The following is an 18,707-nucleotide window of genomic DNA, read 5'->3' as shown; positions in this document are numbered from 1 at the left end:
GTCATCGACTTCGTATGGGAAACCATCATTTTCCGTTATGGCATGCCAGGAGTGTTGGTCACAGATAATGGGAAACAATTTGCTGAGAAGCCTTTTAGCACATGGTGCAAAGAGTTCAGAATCACTCAAGTGTTCAGCTCAGTCGCATACCCACAATCCAATGGCCAAGTTGAAAGAACAAGCAGAACCATCGTTGAAGGAATCAAAACAAGGCTGGGAAGGCACAACAACAATTGGCTTGAAGAACTCCCAAACGTTCTATGGGCAATAAGAACAACCGAAAAGACAAGTCACAAACGAACGCCTTACAGCCTAGTGTTCGGATCGGAAGCTGTAATCCCAGCCGAAGTCGGAGTTGTGACTCAAAGAACACTCAACATGGACCTCGAATCAAAAAACAATGAGACCATGTTGAATTTGCAACTCCTTGAAGATATCCGTGATCAAGCCGAAATTCAGGAGGCTAAGTACAAGGAAAAAATGGAAGCTTATTACAATGTTAGAGTGAAGCATGAACGCTTCAAGCCTGGAGACCTTGTACTTCGAAACAACGAGGCCAGCAAAAAAGAAAACCAATGAAAACTTGGCCCAAAGTGGGAAGGACCATATACAATCCTCGAAGCTCACAAGGGTGGATCCTACAAACTGGCCGACACAGAAGGCAAAAAGCTTCCAAGACACTGGAACGGCAAAACCCTTAAAAGGTTCCATGCTTAGTCAAAATGTAAAAATGTATTTCAAGAGATGTACAATTCTCCTTTTTGTGAAACAACAACCTCTTGAATGAATGATAAACTTTTTGTCATAATCAGGTTGAGAACCTAGCAAGACACTCCATGGCAAGGGCCTTGTAAGGGGATGAGCTCCCAGGCCATATCGCTCAATAGGTTCAAGGGTTAAATGGACCTATATAAGGGGTGAGTACCTATATCAATTCGACTCCATGAGACTTAGAAAACTTTTTCGACCAAAACTTGTCTCATAGACAGGTTTGAACAGCCTACACCAATTCGTTCCTTAAACTTCAAAACAGTTTACGAAAACAAAAACATAAACTAAGTAGTGATATAAAGGATAGCCAACATGTGCTTTTTACCTAATGAAGCCTTGAAGCTAAAAGTGACTGCAACACTAAAACTTCTTAAGGAAAGTTAGCTAAAATCACATCAAACTAATAAGACAAGCAACCAACACACAAATACATAGAACATCATAGTTCTTAAACAAGGCCATTCCATGGCCATAGCTAAATAGCATTCATACATAATAAGCCAATTAAGGCTAAAACGAGGAAATCACAAGGATTCCCAAGAAAATGTTCAAAGGTCCGTAAAGGCCAAACACAACCACAAGGCAGAAACTTTAAGAGTTCCATGCCAAACCTACATTGTTTAAGATTACATAACATTGTTTTAAAAGTGCTAAGAAAGCTACGAATCAGGTACTTAAACATCAGAAACAGGCTTTGAGGTACTAGCCTTACCACCCTTAGCCTTCTTGGACTTCTTGACTTGTGGGACAACATCAGCAACAGCTGAGCCTTCGAGGCTTGCCACATGAGATCCGTCGCTTCCCCCAGATAAAGTCTCCTCACTATCACCGGAACGGGAACGTTTTTTCGACCAAGACTCAAGCACCTCTTTAGCAACCTTCTCATCAAGGCCGGCTGGTTTTAAGCCCTACAAAACTGAAAGAGGCTTACCATAGCATGACGAAACTTCACCCACATAAGGGTAAGTGAGCCTTTCCATCGCATGAACTGAACCGGTGAAAAGCTTGTAAGCTTCAGGGTTGAACAAGGGGGACTGCTCCATAGGCTGACCGGTTTCGTGATGATGGAAGCCTGCAATAAAATCCAAATGCTTCCCATGGCCTAGCAGCTTCGTGTAAACATCGCCCAGCACCGAGTTAAACTCTTTAGAATGAAGCAAGTAAGATACAACTTGCTGAAACCCATGCTCAATCAACCACTTGTTGTCATCAGAAGTTTGGGTAACCGAAGCCTTCAAGCCTTCCTTCTCCATCTCGAAGGATCTCCTCTGCACCTCAAAGGCTTCACGGTCATCATCCAACCTAGCCCTGTCAGCTTCCATAGCTTTCTTCAACCCTGTCATCTCAATCGCATAGCCACGAGACAACTCTTCAATCTTTTTCACATGCACTTTCTCCTTCTCTAAATAACCTTCAACTTCTTTCTTCATGGCCGCCATAGAGGCCTTCATCTTCTCCTTCGTCTTCATGAACTCCTCATACTCCTCCATCCCTTTTCGAAACCGAGTAACACCTTCTGCCAAAAGGGCAGAAACGTTGCAAAAGTTCAAGATCAACATGGACAGCAAGAAATCACCTTCCATATTGGAGATAGTATCACGAACCCCCGGAGGAGCAAAATGGGCTAAAGCATCAGCACAAATTTCGGGATCCTTGAAACTATCCCCGACCTTGACACTCCACCCTGGCACATAAACAGCATCGCCATCCAACCCTTGAACCACAGACATAGCAGCTTTCTTCCCAACAGATTTCCCCTTCTTAGAAACCACCAACCTCTGTTCCTTCTCAACCTCCACAGTTGGACCTTGGTCTTCAGAAACTTGAATGTCATCACTAACCTCAACTGGCTCATGAGAGGATGAGGTGGCAACAGACTTTAACAAACGTCATGTGGAATGATGAGTGGAAGATTTTGGAACAGCGGTCTTGGTGAACCCTTTAACATTTGCAACCCCAACATACTCAGCATCCTCAAATCAACCCTCTTTCCCTCGAACAACCGAATCCTCCCCAACAACAGCAGTAGCATCAGTAAACCCAACATCCGAAGTGTCATCGCTTTTCAAAAAGTCTAAGGCAGACATAACTACAAAACACAAAGAAAAATAATTAGCAAACGTACCAACGAAACAAAGCAAATACGGGACAAACAAATGCATACCCTTATTATCCCTCATAAGCACAGGATCCCGATTAGGCTTATCCCAAAGTTTGATAATTCCTAACAACACAAGAAGGTGTTCGGGGAAAGGACGAAGACGTGACGGGCATTCCCTAATCGATTTCAAAAACGCCTCATTCAACTCCGACTCGGTTGGTTATGGTTCATTGAGAACAGCCTCAGGTTGTCTCCAAACAGGCTTGAACGGAAGGATAAAATCAGAAATAAAGAAAAAACGGTCCTTCCAAGAACCAAGTAACCGCCGAGGAAACCAAACATGTATCGACCTTAGTGTGTTCGAATGTGTACCAATCACCATTTTTTGCTAAGCGAAAGAAACGGCTAAAATTCAACAAAGAAGGGTCATAACCTAGGGCTCTACACAAAACCTCAAAATGCAACACCCTAGCAAGCCCTAGAGGATGGATTTGACCGAATGATATACGATAATATTCCAAAACATTAAGAACAAAAACCGAAAAAGGGTGTCGGAGATTAGAAAACTCGAAATGACGGCAATATAGAGCAATAAAACCCGCCGGACAACGACCGATTGAAGAATTGACCGCCGGAGCAATCGGTTTATACTTTAACCCTATCCACCACTCAATGCAAAACGATTCAACCTCTTCTTGGGTTAATCGGGAAAAACTGATCGAAAGATCCTTTTTGGCAACCATAATTTTGAAGAAAAGTGAAGGATCGAAACTAACCTGGTAATGGATTGAACGGAACTTGAAGGTGTTTATGGTGAAAATTGTTAAAGAAATCTGGTAGAAAGTGAATAGTTATCCCATTGATAACTATTAATGAAAAAACAGGTATTGGAAACCGCAATCTGACAGTTACAATCACATCAACTGTCACATCAATAATTCAAAAAATAACCAAAACTGAACAAAGATTCGTAGCCTACAAGCCTTGAAGCCTTTAAGAAATAAACAAAATGTGTGCAAAAGTCAGAAGCCCTTGAGCCTACTCCTCAAACACCTCTGACTTGGGGGGCTGATGACAGGGGTAGCCCAAGGAAATAATAAAATGACTGAAACACATTAACGCTAAAAGGGTTAAAAGGTTAAAAGCTTCATTTCCCGCCCAAACTTATGTAAACAAGTACCCACGTGCTACAGTACGATGTCAAATCACTGTTCACATCCTTGTCCCCTCTGACCAAAGGACATGCTCAGATAAAGTATTATTATTTTAACTATGAACCAACGGTCCAAACCTTTCCGCCCATAAAGGTCAACTCTCTATGCAAACAAGAGGCTAACTAGTTTAGTTAACTGGACTAAAAGGCTTACATCTCTTCACCTATATAACAGATGCTTAGTCACAAACAAGAAACAACATATTTGGGCAGATAACACCATCTCCCTAATCTTCTCTTCTTCCTTGAGAAATATGCTCTTAGCTTATTTCTTTCTTACTTCAATAACTTCATAGCTTCACCAAGAACATCATTCTAAAACCGATTCCAAACATCATGGTTCTTGATCTTTGGTGATCTATAACAACAAACAACTAACTAGTGAACCTCCTTCTACGTTTTGCAAACGTAGAGGGACACCACGACTTGCGTTAGGTTAACTTGAACCCTTGAAGCTTGTTAGCCTAACCAGTCCATTCATGGTCTTATCTTTATTGTAGCAACAATTCTATTCCGCATGTCATTACTGCATAACAAACGCTACCTTAGTGTACTTACTTGATATCTTGATTTGTAATTCTTTTTCTTGATATATGAGTTAAACCTGTCATGTTTGAGGCAAATCAAATTTCTACATATATGGGTTAGCATGAAAATCTTTAACACCAATAACAATATGAGTCGGGTTCGAGCGACCTAGTTCACCCGGTTAACCAAGACGAATGTCATGTATAATTCTGTTTTTTTGAACAAAAAAATAGAAACGGTCACCGAGGGAGAAGTGTTGGTGGCGTGGCAGATAAACCCCCTTCCCTATCCCCACCACATTTCTATTTCATTTCTCGTTCATATCAAAGAAAACATCCATCCATTTCCATCTTTCACCTCCTTTAAACATATTCATTAACACACAACATAACACGCCCTCTGTTTCTTTCGTCTCATTATATTTATATTAATTAACGGTACGTCTTCAATTCAATTCTGTTTCCCTAATAGTACAAATAAACTTAACTGTTATTACATTTCTACAAATTAGGTCTCGTTTTTGTTTATTTATTATTATTGCGATCCTACATTCATTAATTCGCATGCCTTTCAGTTTTTAATCCGCATGTTAATTCCTGCTCATGCAGATTGCACAAAACATACAATAAATTAATTCCAATGTTATTCTTTAAATGCATGCTCCCATCAACATTTATTATTTATCCTTTCATTTTCTGTTTCAGTTTAGTTTTTATTATATTATCCACAAAACGTTTTTCCGTTTCATAATTTTGTGTTTTCTTATTATATGATTTGGATCATTTTTTAAAATTGCAGCCTGTGTAGATTGAAGTATCTGTGTTTGTAAGACGAAACACGAATTTGAACCGAAAATGCCCGACGGTATAACCGAGAAAGCAAAACCAAACCCGACCAGTGAACCCGAACACAAACAACACTTCACTGACACACGGGTCTCACCAACGAGCCCGTTAAGCACACGAACGACCGATAACGAGTCATTTAATTTGAGCATCAGCAGTCACAACTCGATCGATCAACTCTACAACAATGTATATGAAATGGAAAGCTCAGATCACTCCACTTCAAGATATAGTTGCTTGTCGTATGGTCAGGAATCACGAATTGATTCCGAGCTACGTTATCTTGCGGGTGGTGACTTTGCAAAGGACTGCAAAGACGCCACTAACAGCAAGATAACTGGTGATGAAAAAGAACCCGAACCCGCACCTGCAGAGGCCCGTGTGTCGGGTGATGAAAAAGAAGACGAAGAGTCGGAAACCACCACTCGTAAAAACAAGAAAACGAAGTCGTCTTCACCGGCTAGATCTTTGTCGCCTGCAAAGATCCCGAAGCCCGGCCCGAAGAAGAAAGCAGCAGGGGCCGGGTCAAAGTTGACCGTGAAGAAAACCGAGAAGACTTTGAATACTGATGACCCGAGATACATTGGACAGTATTTGCTAAAGCAGGCTCGGGAATTGGTGTCAACTGGTGGTGACCCGAGAAAGGCGCTTGATTTGGCTTTACGGGCCAAGAACTCGCTCGAAAGTTGTCAAACCGAAAAGCCCAACTTGGAATTTGTGATGTGTTTGCATATGGTGGCAGCGCTTTATTGCATTTTAAGGCAGTATGATGAAGCGATACCCGTTGTTGAACAGTCAATCGGCCTCACGAAAATAAACGAGGGCCAAAAACACTTGTTGGCTAAGTTTGCAGGGTGTATGCAACTCGGTGACACATATGCGATGCAAGGAAATATTGAAAAATCGATACTGTGTTATAAAGCGGGTTTGGAGATTCAAAAACATGTTTTGAGTGAAAATGACGCGCGGTTAGGTGAGACGTGTCGGTATGTAGCCGAGGCTCACGTTCAAGCGATGCAGTTTGACGAGGCAAAAGTATTATGTACACGGGCTATTGAAATACACGGGAAAAACGGGACGAGTAACTCGTTGGAAGAAGCTGCGGACCGGAGGCTAATGGGCTTGATTTGTGACTCGACGGGGAATTACGAAACTGCCATCGAGCATTACGTGTTGGCCCGAATGGCCATGTCATCAAACGGGCATGAGTCCGACGTGGCGGCTATTGATGTGTGTATTGGTGATGCGTATCTATCGTTGGCCCGTTATGACGAGGCGATTTTCACTTATCAGAAAGCGCTTAACGTGTTTCGGTTTACGAAAGGAGATAATCATCCATCAGTCGCTTCAGTTTACGTTCGCTTGGCGGATCTTTACAACAAAATCGGGAAGTTTCGAGAGTCGGAAACGTATTGTGAACACGCGTTGCGTATATACGTTAAGCCGAATACCAAAGGCCCAAATGATGAAATTGCAAACGGGCTTATTGAAGTATCAGCGATTTATGAGTCAATGAACAAGTTGGACAGGGCTCTTGACTTGCTCAAGAAGTCACTTAAGGCTTATGGAACGGGCCCGGGCCAAGTGATCATGGTGGCGGGAGTCGAGGCTCAGATTGGGGTTTTATGTTACTTGATGGGTAGTTATTTTGACTCGTATGAGTATTTTAAAAGTGCGATTTTAAAGTTTCGGGCTACAGGTGAAAAGAAATCGGGTGTTTTTGGGGTTACTTTGAACCAAATGGGACTCGCGTGTGTTCAGATTGAGTCGTTTGTTGAAGCTGCTGATGTGTTTGAGGAAGCGAGAAGTGTTTTGGAGACAGAATATGGGCCTCATCATCCTAATACACTTGGGGTTTATAGTAATCTTGCTGGTACTTATGATGCAATGGGAAGGTATTCGGATTGTAATAATTTTATCTTTAATGGAAAGGTTGTTAATAAACCACCTAAAACAAAACTATCTAAACCAACGCGAGTCGGCTGGTTTGTGATTTATATGGTACAGTTTTACTATTTGGCGACGTTTTGGAACTTGGAATCGGTCATATAAATTTTACTCACAGCTTAATCTATATTACTTGAATCTTTATCATTTCAAAAATTCTAATACTAACTCACCATTTAGAAAAAAAAATAGTTTTTTAAAAAGTTCCCACACTGTCAAAATCGAACTGTCAAATTGCTAAAACTTGCCAGTCTGCACGTCCCCCTAGGGGCGAGTACTACACGAGCTCATAAGTAAAGTAACAAACGAGCCTTGTCTACGTAGCAGAATCTGAATATCTTTATCATTTAGAAATTTCTAACACAAACTGGCCATTTTGAAATAAATCTATAAACAAAAATCGTTTTAAACTATTAAAATGGAACTGTCAGACTGTTTAAACCGGCCAGTCTGGCAGTCTGTCCGTGCGCCTAATCCAGCTGGTTTGGTTTGTGTATCTTGAAATAGTAGTTAGCGGTTTGGCCCAAAATTTGTCTTGGATTGTATATTTGTATGATGATTTTTGAAAACGTTTGTATAGGTGGGACGAAGCAATTGAGATATTGGAATATGTTGTCGGGATGAGAGAAGATAAGCTTGGAACGGCGAATCCTGATGTGGACAACGAGAAGCAGTGGCTGGCGGATCTGTTAAAAGAATCCGGCAGGGATCGGAGGAAGGGATCCCGGTCACTGGAATTTCTTCTTGATGGTTGATCAATCAACAATGGCGCCTTTTTTTAATTTAAATTTCTACCTTTGTAGTATTAACAAAAATGTATAGTTTTGTACATTTATTTTTGTTTTCTGTTTATTTTGTTATGGCTTTCTTTTCTAATTCAAAGCCTTTTAAAGGCATACAAATTAGAAGTTACAAAAGGAAAATGTCACTGGGTCAACCACCCACTAATCACATTATCATTATTGAAATTAACCTTGACAAGGGAACTAGCTGCAGTTGAACGTGGACAGTATTGGGCTGCTGCATATGAGAAAGTGGATTGAATATGGGATTTGCAAAGACATTGGTTACATGGGTTTGGGCACATATCATTGTATCATTTTTATGTTCTAAGCAATATAAAATGAATGGTGAATTAACAAAATGATATAGATCTAACAGATAATTCGATTTTTTGTAATTGGTTTATATTGGTTGAGTTTCTTATGTCAGAAGTAAAATAAGTAGTGATAATTTTTTTTTTACTTTTAAGCATAATTGTTTTATTCACGTTTGTAATTTAAAAAATAAAAGAGAAATTAATAAGTTTTTTATGAGTTAAATATTTTTATACATATGTGTACGTTTATCGTAAATTAAAGGTTTTATGCATATTTGTACCTTTATTGTAAATTTACAATTTGTGAGTATTTATATAAGGAAAAATAAATATTAGTTGCGTCCGTTTATATGGTCAACACGAATACTTCGTGTTCTCGACCTCGTTCATATATTTCACCCCATGTATTGATGGTTGGATCTGTACATATACTACTAACACATTATCCAAACTCACTACATATGGGTGATTGGTCATATAACATAGGAAAATAGTCATACGATGCTGTATGCCAAGTAGACGATAGACATATGGGTCGTATGATCAATGGCTCAAATATGATTGGTCTGTTATGACCATTATTATCATATCGACGTTTTCTGTATAACCTTTTTTCACTCTGTTTAAAAAAAAAGGGTTGGTCAATCAAATAAGAGGAATCATTTAATAATAAATAGGTTTACTATAAAATCTATTTGAGCCCAAAGTAATGTTAAAAGAGGCCACCACGTGAAAGAGTCATGCTGTTGAGTGAGAAATGCGCGGGCGAGGGTTGATGGCTTCCCGATAAACTCCATGCATCAATCACACAAAAAGAAGATGAAGATGAAGAAGAAGAAGAAAGTGGTATTCAGAAGAAGAGGAAAACATCAATTCAATTCAATTAATAATAATAATAATAATAATAATAATAATAATAATAATAATATTGAAGAAAATGGGAGGCTTTTTGTCATCGGAGAAAGGACCTCCACCGCCTATGGTGTTGGTTCCGCCGCTCTTCGATTTCCCTCCGCTTGCTGCTCGTACCAGGTCCGATTAATTGTAATCTTCCTTCATCAATTTATTATTATTATTGATGCGTTAAATTGATTTTGATTTCAGAACCTCCATTACGCGATCGAATCAGTGTTATATGTTCTGATTATATCTGAATTATGCATAAAGCTATTTCGTTTGAATCACTGTCATATGCTATGATTTCTGAATTATTCAAATAGCAATTTACGTTCGAATTATATGATTTCTGAATGATGCAGAAGAAAAGCAATTTTGTTCGAGTCGGTGTTGTATGTTCTGATTTCTGAATAATGCAAAAAGCGATTTCCTTCGAATCAGTTTTATAAGTTCTGAGTGATGCAAAAAAGCGATTTCGTTGGTATCAGTTTTGTATTGTTTGCTAGTTTTTTATTTGTTTGTTTGAGGACTGCTAAATCACATTGCATTTCTTTCATCTATCACAATTATTGGTAGCACTAGAGGGAAAAAAACGATTAATAAGGTATAGGATTAAGTGTAACTCTGGAATTTTCAAGTTTACATTTTAAAACTCCGTTACAGCATGCATTACTAATAGTGTGGTACATTCAGATAATGTGAACTAGACTCCATTTGACCTTCGATGAGATGACAAGCATTTACAATGTAACTATAAGTTGTTCATATCCCTTGCTTATGCTGTTTCAGGGGTTTACTTAAAAATCAAATGCTTTGATAATAATAATAATAATAAACTCTTAAGTGATGCAGGATGTTGGAGTCATCATATAATCTCTTATTTGGGAAGCTCGTCTTAAAAAGCCTTTTCGAAGATTATTTTGATGCAGAAAATCATTTCAGTACGATATTCTTATTGAAGCCAATTGAAGATCGTCATGTAGATTTAGTAGCATCTGTATCCATCAAAACATTTCATTACTCACTTGCACATAACGTTTTGTTCAATATGTATTTATCTACGTATGTTTCATTTAGAGTTTGGAGTTCACTTTTATAACCAACAGATTGAAAAGCTCCTTAGCCCACATTCAGGTTTCAGGTCCTCTTGATAACAAGCCTGAGGAGCCAATAATTGGAAATGCATTATTTCGCTGGCAAAGGTATTATTATCCTTCAATTTTGCTACTGGTTTTTCTTCTAGTGATTGCGGGTTGCTATTTACTTCTTTTGGTATTTTATAAAGTAAACCTGTTTTTTTAATGTTTGTCATAGTGATGCTGAAGATCCTCACACATTCACAGATCTTTATGTATCCAGTGCTGATCCGTAAGTAGTAGTTTTATCTTCCATCAAGAGTAAGTTTTATGTTCAAAAATATTCTTCCTTTATGTTCTTACATGTTTGTATTTTCAGGATTTTACTCATGAGAGCATGCGCATACTACCCAAAATATGGTTTTGGAGCATTTGGCATTTTCCCAGTGCTTAAAAAACAGAGGTTTGCTCATCCGGATCGAGCAAAACGATTCGTTTCAAATCTCTTTGACTTTCTTATTATGGTTTTATATTCATTTGCAAAGTTTACCTTTTGTACAGAACATGCTCAGAAGACTATGGTACAATGGGTTTGAGATTTGGCTCATCGCATTTATCATTTGGAACCACATTTTTGCCATATTCAGGTATGTAATGCAATGCATGTTTTAGAACAAATCTGCTTTTCAGATACATTAATGATTTAATGTTCCTTTCAGATACTAAATACTGATATTACAACACTGAGTTTTTCTTTTTCTTTATTATTTTCTGATTGTAGTGGGAAATGACTTCCCGAAATCTGCATGGCTGGTGACCAAGATGGGAAGGTTAACTGCTGGAGTCCAATACGATCCTCAGTGTAAGAATTTTTGCGCCATTTCTTATATATTGTGATTATCTGTCTAATTTCCAAAGTACTTTACTCTTTGCTCTTTTGAAGAAAAAACTTATTTTGTATGAAAGCAGTTATTGGTCATCCACTCATCCATGGTTCTTATTACCCTATATGCATACTTTACTTTTTTGATAAATTTGATATGACTTATATTGGTATAATATGATTCATCAAGTTATGTTCTCTATACTCCATGTAGTCATTCCTCTATAAACATTGCTGCTATTTTTTTAAATATTTTATTGAAGTTGTAAGTTGACATGCTCTCATGGTTTCTGTGATTTGAGTAGTTGAAAAGGAAGGTGGTGCAAAATATAAAAATTTGAAGAATTGGAATTGCGCCATAGGCTATGGAATCGGATCTGGCAGCCCATTAAGCCCATCTTTTAATTTTGGTCTCGAATTTGCACAGAACTCTCAGGTTTCCCTTTTTTTATGGTTTCTTGAATTATCATTAAAACATTGTCCGTTTTGTACTAGTTTACTATTTATTTTACATCTTTAATTCTCTCCCACTTGTGTGCTCATTGTTCTTTTTTGCTTTCTTTAATACTCCACTAGAAGTACTTATATTTCTTTATGAAACTTCCAACTGCAGTTCATAGCCTCTTTCTATCAGCATGTGGTGGTCCAACGAAGGGTACTCTCTCTCTCTCTCTCACGCACACGCATATGTATATACAGTATACAATCATTTGTCTATGCGATTGATGATAGATTATTGAATTATGCAGGTAAAGAATCCACTAGAAGAGAGTGAAGTAATTGGAATTACTAATTACATAGACTTTGGATTTGAGCTGCTGACAAGGTAATTTAGCATGTTCACTGTTCAGTATGAAATCCATTCACACATGATTTAAAAAGAGAATCTGGTCTTTACATTTGTGAACAGAATGAATGAACAGAAGGGATCAAACAACATCCAAGATTCCACCTTCAATATTGGTGCATCTTGGCAAGCCAATAAAAACATCTTGCTAAAGGTTAGCTGTCTTGATTTCAATTGCAATGTTTCACATGTGAATTATCATGTTAAGTTTTGAATTTTGTTCATGTCTTGTACAGGGAAAAGTGGGCCCTACTAGTTCATCAGTGTCCTTATCTTTCAAGTCATGGTGGAAACCTGCATTCAGTTTCAGTGCGTCAGGTATAACTTATGTGATGAAAGTCTGAAACGTGTTTGTAGCAGCAGAATATATTTTGTAAAAGCTTGCATCTACTAGACTGATTACAAAGGCTATAAATAGCGTGTTACAATGTACATACAAGGAAAGGAGAGAACCAGGTCTAAATCTTTGATAACCAATAACCACCACAATATATATCAAAAAGTAGTTTAAGCTATAAACAGGAATACATTTAATACACAGTCAATGATTAGTATCCTAAACATGCCCCCGCAAGATGGATCGGAGACTCCAATCTTGGATCGAAGGTGAAATGGGCCCGGCCGAGGGGTTTAGTGAGCACATCAACAAGTTGATCAGCAGAATGAATGTGTAGAACCCGTAATGAAGCATCAATTACTTTTTCCCTAACAAAATGATGATCGAGTGCCACATGTTTCATACGTGAATGATAGACCGGGTTGGCACACGGATAAGTAGCACCAACAATATCATGTAGGAGATTTACTGATTGATAGATCAAGTTCCATTAGTAGGTTATGGGCCCAAGATAGTCGGTTTCTCCGTTTGCTAATGCCTTGTACACCTAGCCTCAGTTGAAATTGAGAAATCGATTTTTGACGCTCCAAACGCCATGAGAGTATGTAGGAACCAAAGTAGATAATATAGGCAGTTGAGGAGTGCCCACAAGACGGTCATTCCACCCCAATCATAATTGGTAAAGGTGGTAAGTTCAATGGGAGAACCACGGTTTAAAAACAAACCGTGATGAATTATGCCTTTCAAGTATCGGAGAACGCGTTCTAATGTTGAAGTTGAGTTGGTGCATGAATGTATTGAGAGAGCTTGTTAACTGCGTATGAAACATCGGGTTGAGTAAAAGCAAGATATTGAGGGAGCCCACCAATTGTCGAAAAGAGAGTGACTCGGTAGAACTAAGGGGGTCGGCAACGGGTTTAGCTCTGTCCATTTTAAACTTGGTGAGTAGATTTTGTACGTGAGTATGTTGGGATAGAAATAAACCAGTAGTGGTGGAAACTACTATACCAAGGAAGTAGTGTAGCATGCCAAGATCTTTAATGGAAAGTTTTTCGGATAATGCACGAAATATGTTGAATAAATGAATTGTTGTTGCCGGTCAAGACAATATCGTCAACATATACCAAAAAAAAGGAGGCAGTTTCATCCTGATTGTAGACGAACCGAGATGGGTTAGTTAAGGATTTGCGAAAACCAAGTTTAAGAAGGATCATGGCAAGTTTTTTGTGTACCACGCACGCGGTGCTTACTTGAGCCCGTAGAGGGAAAGGTGATTGGGAAAATCTAGATTAACATAGCCCGGAGGTTGAGACATAAACATCTTCATGCAAGGTTCCATGCAAGAAGGTATTGTTAGCATTGAGTTGCGGGATGGGCCTGTTTTGAATTAAAGCAATACCAAGAACCATTCGGATAGTTACGGGTTTAGTGACCGGACTAAACATTTCAAAGTAATCATTGCCATACTCTTAAAGGAACCCCTTGGCAACTAGGCGAGCCTTATATTTCTCAAAGGATCCATCGGGGGCGTCGTTTGATGCAAAATACCTATTTGCAACCGATAGGTTTATGTTGCGAAGGAGGGGCAAGTTCCCAAGTGGCGTTTGTGAGAAGAGCATTAAGTCATTATCCATTGTCTTTCGCCACTCGGGATCTTTTAAGGCTTGATTGTGAGTTGTTAGTTCAAGGTTCTTAGAAATCGGATGAAGTGTAGTGTGGTTGACATATTCGGGACTATAATACTGGGAATTGGTTTGCGGGTGCGGAAGGGTAGAGGAGAAGTGGAAGGTGAGTAATCGGATATGTAGGGGTGTCAGGAAATGAAAGTGGAGTGGTCGAGGAAGTGGCGTGGGGTACCGGTTTGAGATTGAGCAATAGTGTGGAATTCGGTAGTGTGTTGAGGGTTAGCGAGAGTGTAGGAAACGGGTGGTGGACAGTTGGAGTATGATGCTGGAGGAGGGGAATGGGGCTGAGAGGTTATGATGGGTCTATTCGGTCAGGTGGTGGTTGATGGGCTTGAGATGGCATATTTGGCCATGTGGTGGATATTGATTGTAACCAAAATAGGCGTTTGGGCATGTTAACTGGAAGTGGAAGATGAATGGTAGTTTGTGGTTGGGCTAGGGGAAAGGGTTGGTCTAGTGGTATGCTAAAAAATTCATCCACGGTGGGAATGGACATGAATTACTTGGGAGATTTTAATGGAAATTCGGACTCGAAAAATTCCACATGTCTGGAGTGAGAGTTGTCGGTTGGTGTGTGTCCGGAGTGAGAGTTGTCGGTGGTGTAATCATATCATTTGTAGGCCAATTTGGAGTCTGAGTAGCCTAGGAACGCACATTATTTTGAGCGTGGGTGAAGTTTGGACTTTGCATACAGACGAAGCCACGGATAGCATAAGCATCCAAAGGATTTGAGATTGTTGTAGGTCGGGTTTTGGTTATAGAGGGTGGAATATGGACGCTGGAAATCGAGAATCAGAATGGCTACGCGATTTTTGAGGTAAACCACGGTTTGAAATGCATGTTTCCAAAATGAGAAAAGAATATGACTTGAAGAAGGGGCTAAACGGCCTCCGCAATGTGACGATGACAGCAACACCATTTTGCTATGAGTTATTGAGTGGGGTGGGGGAGGGGGGTTGAAGTGAGAGAAACCTTGAGATTGAAGATAGGAAGTAAGACCAATGTATTCTCCACTATTATCGGTGAAAACATAAACCAGGGGGTTTGAAAACAATTTCCAATGTATTCTCCACTATTATCTGTGAAAACAGAAACCAGGGGGTTTAAAAACAATTTCCAACTAGCAATTTGAATTGTGGAAATAAAGTAGAGACATGGGATTTATGTTTCATCGAATATAGCCAAATGTACTTAGTGTCAAAATCTACAAAAATCACATAATAGTTGAAGCCATCAAATGATTTTCTACCGTTCCCCAAACATCTAAATATATTAGTTGTAAGGGTTTTGTAGTAGTATAAATGAGTTAATGCCAAAGGAATCCTTGTGACTTTTATTGATAGAACACGAATTAAAATGGAAATTTTGAAGATTAAAATGTAAACCTAAGCATTTGGCTATTTTCTTGAGAATCCGAATGGAAGGGTGCCGAAGTTTGTGATGCCAATCAAGAGACGCGGTGGTTGAGATCACATTTATTTGAGGCAAGGATGGAAGATTTACATAGCAAACATCAAGGTAATACCCCCCACCCCCTTGCGCATTAGACGTGCCCCCTTTGAAGATCCTTGACAAAGAAATGCGTAGGAAAGAATTCAACAGAAACATGGTTACTTTTACATAATTTTGCAACATAAATTAGTTTATGGTTAACATGAGGAACACACAAAACGTCTTTTAATGAAATGGAACCATGAGACGTGTTAAGGTGTGTTTGAACAATATAAGTGATAGATAGGGTTTTACCATAGATAAGGACAATTTCATTGGCCTGTCATACTCGGATAGAGAGTGAAGGACGAACGGTCAGCGGTGACATGGTGGGAGGCCCCATTGTCAAACATCCAGGGGCGGGGAGTAGTGACATTAGCTAGCCGAATTTTGAGTCATAGAACCACCTATTGTGAGTTGATGTCTACATTGTAAATCTTCCATCCTTGCCTCAAATAAATGTGATCTCAACCACAGCCTCTCTTGATTGGCATCACAAATTGGGCACCCATTCATTCGGATTCTCTAAGAAAATAGCCAAATGCTTAGGTTTACATTTTCATCTTCAAAATTTCCATTTTAATTTGTATTCTATCAATAAAAGACACAAGGATTCCTTTGGCATAGACTCATTTACTACTACAAAACCTTACAACTAATATATATTCGGATGTTTGGGGACCAGTAGAAAAATCAGTTGATGACTTCACCTACGATGTGATTTTTGTAGATTTTCACAAAGAAAACGAGCGAGCTTCCTACAATCTGCATCTTTGTGACCTGCAAAGTTACAAAATTGACAGCAAATATTGTAACGGTTTTCACGATTACTTTAATAGTTCCATTAGAGTGAGAGTCATTGGATCACTAACTGCGAGACTTTTTGTTGTTGGAATTGACATGATTATTTCCATTAGAGTGAGTCGTTGGACCAGTGATTGCGAAATGTTTTGTTGTTGGAATCGTCATGCGTATTACAACGGTCAGGCGCAGATCTAAAGCCAAACTTTGGTTGTCTTGGGTATAATTAGTCGTAGCCATGAGTGTCGGTGATGATGTTGTGTGGTTGAGCACTTGAGCTCCCTTTCAAAATCAACGAGCTCGTCAAATAGTTCTGGAAATGTGAGCTTTGTATCAAGGAGACGAAGGCATATTGCAATATTCTTGAAATCATCACCTAACTGACAAAGAACATGAACAATTAGGTCCTCATCTTTCACTGGGTGTTGAACTAGAGCTAGTTTGTTGGCGTTTGATTTCAATCACAGAGATATTCAGTAACAGTGTAGGTGCCTTTCAGGTTGGATGCGAATTTGGATTATAGAGATATGACTCTAGAGCGTGACGGGTTCGCAAAGCTGGTTACCAACAGTTCCCAAGCTTCTCGAGAGGTTTCAATCAAGGCAATCAACGGTTTGTATGGTGGGTGAACAACTGCCCAGAATAATTTGGTCCTGCCAGTACCATGAATAGAATTATGGGTGAGGTTTAGTGGCTTCGGTGTCAGCAAATTCCGTCTGAGGGGATTTGGTTCTTGTGATAAAGTGAACAAGTACCATATAATAGACATGCATGTGACACTGGGAAGTTGGTGCTTGTGAGGGTGATGTTGAAATTGATCGAGGCTATGAGTTGAATCACAAAAGGTAAAGGGATCAGAAAAAAATTTAATGATCGGACTCATTAGAGCGCATAGGGCTTTGATACCATATAACAGCGGAATATATTTTGTAAAAGCTTGCTCCTGGTTACAAAGGGTATAAATAACCGGTTACAATGTACATGCAACGAAAGAAAAGACCTAGGGCTAAATCTATTAACCAATAACCACCACAATTTTTATCTAACAATTGTTTAAGTTGTAAACCGGAATACATATAATACACAATCGATGATTAGTATCCTTAATATTATTAAGTTAATGATATTATCATGTGTACATAATTCGATCCCAATGATTATGATTATACAAGAATAATGATTTGAATAATGAGCAGCTACAAGAGAGCGGGGCAAAGGGACGACATCTTTCGGGTTTGGTGTTCGTGTGGACAACGTGAGAGAAGCAAGGTTTGTGTTGTGTTAAAGCAATTAATGATTAATGATGTTATTTTAAGGATTGAAAGATGAAGACTGATAAATGATGTTTGCAGTTACCAAAGGGCGGATCCGAATTTTGTAATGTTGACACCAAACAAAGAACATTTAGCAGAGGGAATCCAGTGGAAAAGTGGTACGAGACCATTTATGCAATCAGATGTAAACTCTGGAAACTTTGATGGCATGCCCAGGGAACTCAGACCCTTGGGTAGAATTTATAATTTGCTTCTTTTTTGTTTTTCTAGTTTTTTCTACATGTCCTAGAAAACAAACTTTCATACACTTGGGGACTTCTATCAGACATTTATTTCTGATTTATATTTAAGCTAAATAATTTCAAAATCTTGGATGAACTAACTCGTGGATCGCAACTCACTAGCTAGCTAATTGGCTTGTATAAGCATTTAAGCCGATGTCTAAATAGATTCCATTTATGAATATTTTTGTACAACGGTCAGTGGGAGTACCATAATAATTTGAGATTGTGGTTATCTTGTTATATTGAGATCTGTATAAAAGTAGATACAAAGTTATCAAAGTTTGATATAAAAGAGTCAACTTACCGAGCCATGAGTCTGCTTGAGTTGAAAACAACTTACCGAGCTATGAGTCTGCTTGAGTTGAAAACAACTCACCGAGCCATAAGTCTGCTTGAGTTGGAAACAAGCTTGAGCTCAGTTTCTGGCTCATGTTGGAGTATATAACCCCTATTTTTGTGATTCATAGGAGTTTGAGTTGATGTAGCCTGGTTTATTATTATTATTATTATTATTATTATTATTATTATTATTATTTTATTGGTTTTTTTCCTATATATATTAATTTGTACATCTAGTGCTATTAAGCCAATAATTAACATTTTACCTGTTGAAGAAACACTATCCGGA

The 18,707-nt window shown here is 38.8% G+C and overlaps 2 protein-coding genes across 2 annotated transcripts; both read left to right on the top strand.

Annotated features, from left to right (window-relative positions):
- The first annotated feature begins 5,234 nt into the window (after positions 1–5,234).
- Positions 5,235–8,365, top strand: LOC143633567 (protein KINESIN LIGHT CHAIN-RELATED 2-like). The gene is made up of 2 exons (XM_077101842.1): positions 5,235–7,352; positions 7,976–8,365. Exons 1-2 carry the CDS (start codon positions 5,468–5,470, stop codon positions 8,158–8,160), a joined length of 2,070 nt encoding a protein of 689 aa, XP_076957957.1. The 5' UTR covers positions 5,235–5,467; the 3' UTR covers positions 8,161–8,365.
- A 1,076-nt stretch (positions 8,366–9,441) lies between these two features.
- LOC143633582 (uncharacterized) lies at positions 9,442–18,407 on the top strand. The gene is made up of 14 exons (XM_077101855.1): positions 9,442–9,536; positions 10,254–10,398; positions 10,536–10,603; positions 10,716–10,769; positions 10,857–10,940; positions 11,039–11,124; positions 11,259–11,339; positions 11,666–11,796; positions 11,974–12,015; positions 12,110–12,186; positions 12,271–12,361; positions 12,444–12,525; positions 17,718–17,790; positions 17,874–18,407. Exons 1-14 carry the CDS (start codon positions 9,442–9,444, stop codon positions 18,082–18,084), a joined length of 1,320 nt encoding a protein of 439 aa, XP_076957970.1. The 3' UTR covers positions 18,085–18,407.
- Positions 18,408–18,707: the final 300 nt, after the last annotated feature.

This window comes from Bidens hawaiensis, unplaced genomic scaffold (genome assembly GCF_021521415.1).
Source record: "Bidens hawaiensis isolate Kalapana, Puna unplaced genomic scaffold, B.hawaiensis_p1.1 tig00006805_1, whole genome shotgun sequence".
NCBI lineage: Eukaryota > Viridiplantae > Streptophyta > Magnoliopsida > Asterales > Asteraceae > Bidens > Bidens hawaiensis.
The sequence above is the reverse complement of the archived record's forward strand: the minus strand, read 5'-3'. Positions and strand labels throughout refer to the sequence as shown.